This window comes from Colobus angolensis, unplaced genomic scaffold (assembly GCF_000951035.1).
Source record: "Colobus angolensis palliatus isolate OR3802 unplaced genomic scaffold, Cang.pa_1.0 Scaffold91, whole genome shotgun sequence".
Classification (NCBI taxonomy): domain Eukaryota; kingdom Metazoa; phylum Chordata; class Mammalia; order Primates; family Cercopithecidae; genus Colobus; species Colobus angolensis.
Genome location: NW_012123043.1, coordinates 5750502 through 5756921, shown reverse-complemented (window position 1 = coordinate 5756921; position 6420 = coordinate 5750502). Strand labels below are relative to the sequence as shown.

At 48.3% G+C, this 6420-nt stretch overlaps 1 protein-coding gene across 2 annotated transcripts; it reads left to right on the top strand.

Annotated features, from left to right (window-relative positions):
- Positions 1 to 2112: 2112 nt before the first annotated feature.
- On the top strand, positions 2113 to 4741 carry HDGF (hepatoma-derived growth factor). Of its 2 annotated transcripts, XR_001000603.1 has the most exons (5): positions 2113 to 2207; positions 2358 to 2682; positions 2964 to 3190; positions 3387 to 3597; positions 4134 to 4166. XR_001000603.1 is itself a non-coding variant. In XM_011931784.1 (4 exons), exons 1-4 carry the CDS (start codon positions 2140 to 2142, stop codon positions 3391 to 3393), a joined length of 627 nt encoding a protein of 208 aa, XP_011787174.1. In that variant the 5' UTR covers positions 2113 to 2139; the 3' UTR covers positions 3394 to 4741. The 2 variants fall into 2 exon arrangements, 1 of the variants encoding a protein (XP_011787174.1); XM_011931784.1 differs by having other exon boundaries at positions 3387 to 4741.
- Positions 4742 to 6420: the final 1679 nt, after the last annotated feature.

The window sequence follows — 6420 nt, the reverse complement described above, 5'->3', positions numbered from 1 at the left end:
TAAATAAATAAATAAACCTACACCAGCCTCTAGGTGTTAAAGTAAAAAGAATCACATGTCTCTCTCTTAAAATTAGAAGGCAGAAATGATGAAACTTAGAGAGGAAGGCATGTTGAAAACCAAGACAGGCTGAAAGCTAGGCCTCTTGTGTCAAACAGTTAGCTGAGCTGTGAATACAGATAAAAAGTTCCTGAAGGAAATTTAAAGTGCTCCTCCAGTGAACATATGAATGATAAGAAAGTGAAACAGTCTTATTGCTGATAGGGAGAAAGTTTGAGTAGTCTGGATAGATCAAACCAGCCAAAACATTCCCTTAAGCCAAAGCCTAATCCAGAGCAAGGCCCTAATGCTCTTCAATTCTATGGAGGCTAAGAGAGGTGAGGAAGCTGCAGAATAAAAGTTTGAAGCTAGCAGAGATTGGTTCATAAGTTTAAGGAAAGAAGCCCTCTCCATAATGTAAAAGTGCAAGGTGAAGCAGCAAGAGCTGAAGTGTAGCAAGATGTCCAGAAGATCTAACTAAGATCATTGATGAAGGTGGCTACACTAAACGACGGATTTTCAACATGAATGAAACAGCCTTCTGATGGAAGAAGATGCCATCTAGGACTTTCATAGCTAGAGAGGAGAAGTCAATGCCTGGCTTCAAAGCATCAAAAGACAGGCTCACTCTCTTCTTTGGGACTAATGCAGCTGGTGGCTTTTAAGTTGAAGCCAATGCTCATTTACCATTCCAAAAATCCTAGGACCCTAAAGAAATATGCTAAATCGGCTTCCAGGCCTGATCTGGGAGAGGCTGGTGAGGCCACTGCCTCTGGATTCCCTGACCTCAGACTTCTGCACCTCTCACCTTCACCACAGCACTCCTCACCACGGGCACACGTGGGGCAGGGGATTTAGTCAGGTGATCTAAGTCCAAGACCTGGTTCTCAACAACTTGCTGTGTTATTTTGGGCAAATCACTTGTTTTCTGGGCTCAGTTTCCTCATCTGTAAAATGAGAGTTTGACTGTGTGCCTTTCAGAGTTCCCTAGAAGCCTTTCGGCGGGTGTTGGATAGCCAGCCCTTTAACCTCACCCCTCCACTTCAGCGAGAGCAGCTTGCTTTTACCTGTTTGATAAATTCATTCAGTAAATAATTGTATACCTACTGTATCCTAAGCACCGTGCTGCAGATAAAAGCAGAGCTGGTCTCTGACCTTGGGGCTGGTCTAGTCCAGGTAGTTTACATAGATGTCAAATAATAATACGAATCAGTGTAAAATTAGAACTGGGAAAGCACTGTAAAGGGGAAGTCTTAGGAAAGAGTTTTACCTGCGAGTCAGCCAGGCCAGGAGTGATAGGGAAGCTTTCTGGAGGAAGTAATGGTGGAGCTGAGGCTGGAAGGATGATCAGGAGTGAGTGAGTATTAGAGGCTGCAAGAACCATGGTCAGAGCGGAAAGGACAGTGTACTGGGAAAGGCTGATGATGTGTAGGATGTACCATGTGCCAAGTTACGGTCATTTCATCCTCACAGCCCTATAGCTTTAGTACTATGACTGTCTCCCTTTTACAGATGAGGAAACTGAGGCAGAGAGAGGTTCAAAGAGTAAGTTGCCCAGAGTCATACGGGCGGGGGCAGAGTTGGGATTCAGATCTTGCCATTGTGCAGAAGGGGTGAACAAGTGGGCCCTAGAGTCCTTAAAAGGTATTGAAGGGTTTTGAAGCAAGGGGACAAAATCCTTGGACCAACATTCCCAAAGGCCCACTCTGGCTGCATTGTGGAGAATAGATTGTGGAAAATGGAGATTGTGAGAAGAGTTAGAGGCAGTGGTTTTCGTCCAGGCAAGAGATGACAGTAGTTGGACCAAGGTGATGGCAAAGTCAGGGGGCTTTGTGGCGAGACATGTTGGGAGGCAAAATGGGTGCTGTCTGGCTGGTGAAGGAGAGGGAGGGATTCCTGGGTTTCTGTTGGGTGCTCATGTCTGACATTTGAATAAAGTGTCTGCTAGAAATGGTCCAAAAGCCATCTGGCTGACTATCCTGGGTCCCTCTCAGTCTGATTTTATATAAATGTGCCTTGGAGGTCAGCACCCCTGCCTCAGACTTAAAACCTCAGGACTCTAGCTGACCTCACCCCCTCATCTCACCCCAGATTGACGAGATGCCCGAGGCTGCCATGAAATCAACAGCCAACAAATACCAAGTCTTTTTTTTCGGGACCCACGAGACGTGAGTGGAGGCCAAAGGGGTATCGGTCGGGAGAGCCCCGGGCGGACTACTTTGGGGAAGGAGAGGTGGTGTTGGTACCCCTTTCATGTCGGGCTGTGCAGCCCAAGGGCAGTGAGGGGCTTGAGAGCACAGTCTCCCATCTCTCACCAGGGCATTCCTGGGCCCCAAAGACCTCTTCCCTTACGAGGAATCCAAGGAGAAGTTTGGCAAGCCCAACAAGAGGAAAGGGTTCAGCGAGGGGCTGTGGGAGATCGAGAACAACCCTACCGTCAAGGCTTCCGGCTATCAGTCCTCCCAGAAAAAGAGCTGTGTGGAAGAGCCTGAACCCGAGCCCGAAGCCACAGAGGGTGACGGTGATAAGAAGGGGAATGCAGAGGGCAGCAGCGACGAGGAAGGGAAGCTGGTCATTGATGAGCCAGCCAAGGAGAAGAACGAGAAGGGAGCGCTAAAGAGGAGAGCAGGGGACTTGCTGGAGGTAACTGCTGCCTGCCTAGGGCCTGGGCCCCCCTCAGCATTCCCCATGGGGTATCCCAGAAGAGCAGGGCTCTGCCTCAGGGGTGCCCAGTCTGAGAGGTAGATCCAGCCTCTAGCCTGGGGAGTCCCCAGCTGACGAGATGGGACACGGAAGTCATTTCAGCTAGTAAGGCTGGGGAAGGACTGGGTGTCAGCCTGGGAAGGATCCCCGGAGGAGAGGAGTGGGTGGCTGGTGGCCTCCCTCTCCAGCCTCAGCCCGCTTCCTCTGTCAATCCTGCCTAGGACTCTCCTAAACGTCCCAAGGAGGCAGAAAACCCTGAAGGAGAGGAGAAGGAGGCAGCCACCTTAGAGGGCGAGAGGCCCCTTCCTATGGAGGTGGAAAAGAATAGCACCCCCTCTGAGCCCGGCTCTGGCCGGGGGCTTCCCCAAGAGGAAGAAGAAGAGGAGGAGGAAGAGGAAGAGGCTGCCAAGGAAGATGCTGAGGCCCCAGGCATCAGAGATCATGAGAGGTGAGTGAGCCCCCTGACCCCTTGGCAGCCCGACTAGTGGGGGCCGGTCACTCTCGGAGAGGAGGATGAGAAGGGCCTGCAGTGGCCAGCCTCTGGGGAGGTGGATTGGGCTCTCCTAGGAGACGGGCACTGGCTGGGGCAAGGCCAGGCCAAGGCCACACCATTAACCCTTCTCCCCTCCAACCCTCCCTCACAGCCTGTAGCCACCAATGTTTCAAGAGGAGCCCCCACCCTGTTCCTGCTGCTGTCTGGGTGCTACTGGGGAAACTGGTCATGGCCTGCAAACTGGGAACCCCTTTCCCACCCCAACCTGCTCTTCTCTTCCACTCACTTTTCCCACTCCAAGCCCAGCCCATGGAGATTGACCTGGATGGGGCGGACCACCTGGCCCTCACCTCTAGGTCCCCGTTCTCCTATGATCTGAGTCAGAGCCATGTCTTCTCCCTGGAATGAGATGAGGCCATTGTGTTCCTTCCGCTTGGAGCTACTTTCCAGGCTTCTGCTGGGGCCTGGGACAACTGTTCCCACCTCCTGACACCCTTCTCCCACTCTCCTAGGCATTCTGGAACTCTGGGTTTGGATCAGGGGTAGGAATGGAAAAGATGGAGCATAAACAGCAGGGTGGGCTTGTGGGGCCTGGGAGGGGCAATCCTCAAATGGGGCATAGGGACAGCACAGGAGGGCAGCCTCCTCCTGAGCTCCTGTCCCCTGCTACACCTATTATCCCAGCTGCCTAGATTCAGGGAAAGTGGAACAGCTTGTAGGGGAGGGGCTCCTTTCCATAAATCCTTGATGATTAACAACACCCATTTTTCCTTTTGCCGACCCAAGAGTTTTGGGGGTTGTAGTTAATCATCAAAAGACTTTGGGGCTTCCTAGTTGTTTGGGCCAAGGACCTGAGACCTGAAGGGTTGACTTTACCCATTTGGGTGTGAGTATTGAGCATCTGTCCCCCTTTAGATCTCTGAAGCCAGAAATGGGATGCTTGGGAAGACCCCTAGCTGTCCTTTTCCCTCTCCGCACAGTGCTCAAGGCCAGCTTATAGTCATATATATCACCCAGACATAAAAGACACATTTTTTAGGAAATGTTTTTAATAAAAGAAAACTACAAAAAAAAATTTTAAAGACCCCTAACCCTTTGTGTGCTCCCCATTCTGCTCCTTCCTTCCCCATTGTTGCCCCCATTTCTGAGGTGCACTGGGAGGCTCCCCTTCTATTTGGGGCTTGATGACTTTCTTTTTGTAGCTGGGGCTTTGGTGTTCCTTCTAGTGTCATTTCTCATCTACATACCCTGACCTGGCCCCCTCAGTGTTGTCACCAGATCTGATTTGTAACCCACTGAGAGGACAGAGAGAAATAAGTGCCCTCTCCCACCCTCTTCCTACTGGTCTCTCTATGCCTCTCTACAGTCTCGTCTCTTTTACCCTGGCCCCTCTGCCTTGGGCTCTGATGAAAAATTGCTGACTGTAGCTTTGGAAGTTTAGCTCTGAGAACCGTAGATGATTTGAGTTCTAGGAAAATAAAACCCGTTGATTACTAAAAAAAAAAAGAAATATGCTAAATCTTCTCTACCTGTGCTCTAGAAATGGAATAACAAAGCCTGAATGACAGCACATCTGTTGATAGCATGGTTTGCTGAATATTCTAAGTCCACTGTTGAGAACCGTTGCTCAAAAAAAAAAAAAAAAAGATTCCTTTTAAAACATTATTGCTCATTGGCAATGCACCTGATCACCCAAGAACTCTGATGGAGATGTACAAGAAGATTCATATTGTTTTTATGCCTGCCAACACAACATCCATTCTGCCATCTATGGATGAATCAAGGAGTAATTTTGACTTTCAAGTCTTATTATTTAAGAAATACACACAATAAGGCTATAGTTGTTTTGGTTTTGTTTGTTTGTTTTTGAGATGGAGTCTCGCTGCATCACCCAGGCTGGAGTGCAGTGGCACAATCTCGGCTCACTACCACCTTTACCTTCAGGGTTCAAGCAATTCTCCTGCCACTGCCTCCTGAGTAACAAGAGCTACAGGCATCCACCACCACGCATGGCTATTGTTTTTATTTTCAGTAGAGACAGGGTTTCACTATGTTGCCCAGGCAGGTCTGGAATTCCTGATCAAGTGATCTGCTGACTTCAGCCTCCCAAAGTGTTGGGATTACAGGTATGAGCCACCGCACCCGGCCTAGTGAGGTGATAGTTGCAAGATTCCTCTGATGGATCTGGGAAAAATAAGTTGAAAAATCTCAAAAGCGTTTACCATTTCAGATGCCATTAAGAACATTTCTTATTCATGAGGGAAGGTCAAAATATCAACAATGACAAGAGTTTGGAAGAAGCTGATTCTAACTTTCATGAATGACTTTGAAGGCTTCAAGACTTCAATGGAGGAAGTACCTGCAGAGGTGGTACTTCTGGTTCAAGAGAACTAGAATTAGAAGTAAAGCTTGAAGATAAGACTGAATTGCTGCAATCTCATGATAAAACTTGAACAGGTAAGGAGTTACTTCTTATAGATGATTATCAGGGGAACCAGCCCCCAATATTTCAACATAGGTTCTTTCTATTTTCCGTAAGTGTCGGCTGGCTGAGAAATAAAGAGAAAGAGTACAAAGAGAGGAATTTTATACCTGCGCCTCCCTGGTAAAATATCAGTAGGACCGTGATGCCCACCTGAGCCTTAAAGCCAGCAAGTTTTATTAAGGATTTCAAAAGGGGAGGGGGTGCAAGAACAGTGAATAGGTCACAAGATCACATGCTTCAAAGGGCAAAAAGGAGAACAAAGATTATATGCTTCTGAGGAAACAGGACAAGGGCAAATTCAGAACTACTGATGAGGGTCTGTGTTCAGCTGTGCACATATTGTCTTGATAAACATCTTAAACAAAAGAAAACAGGGTTTGAGAGCAGAGAACCGATCTGACCTCAAATTTACTAGGATGGGTTTTCCCCCCATCCTAATAAGCCTTGAGGGTGCTGCAGGAGACCAGGGCGTATCTCAGTCCTTACCTCAACCGCATAAGACAGACACTCCCAGAGCAGCCATTTATAGACCTGCCCCCAGGAATGCATTCCTTTCCCAGGGTATTAATTATTAATATTTCTTGCTAGGAAAAGAATTTAGTGATATCTTCCCTACTTCCACGTCTGTTTATAGGCTCTCCGCAAGAAGAAAAATATGGCTCTATTTTGCCTGACCCCGCAGGCAGTCAGACCTTATGGT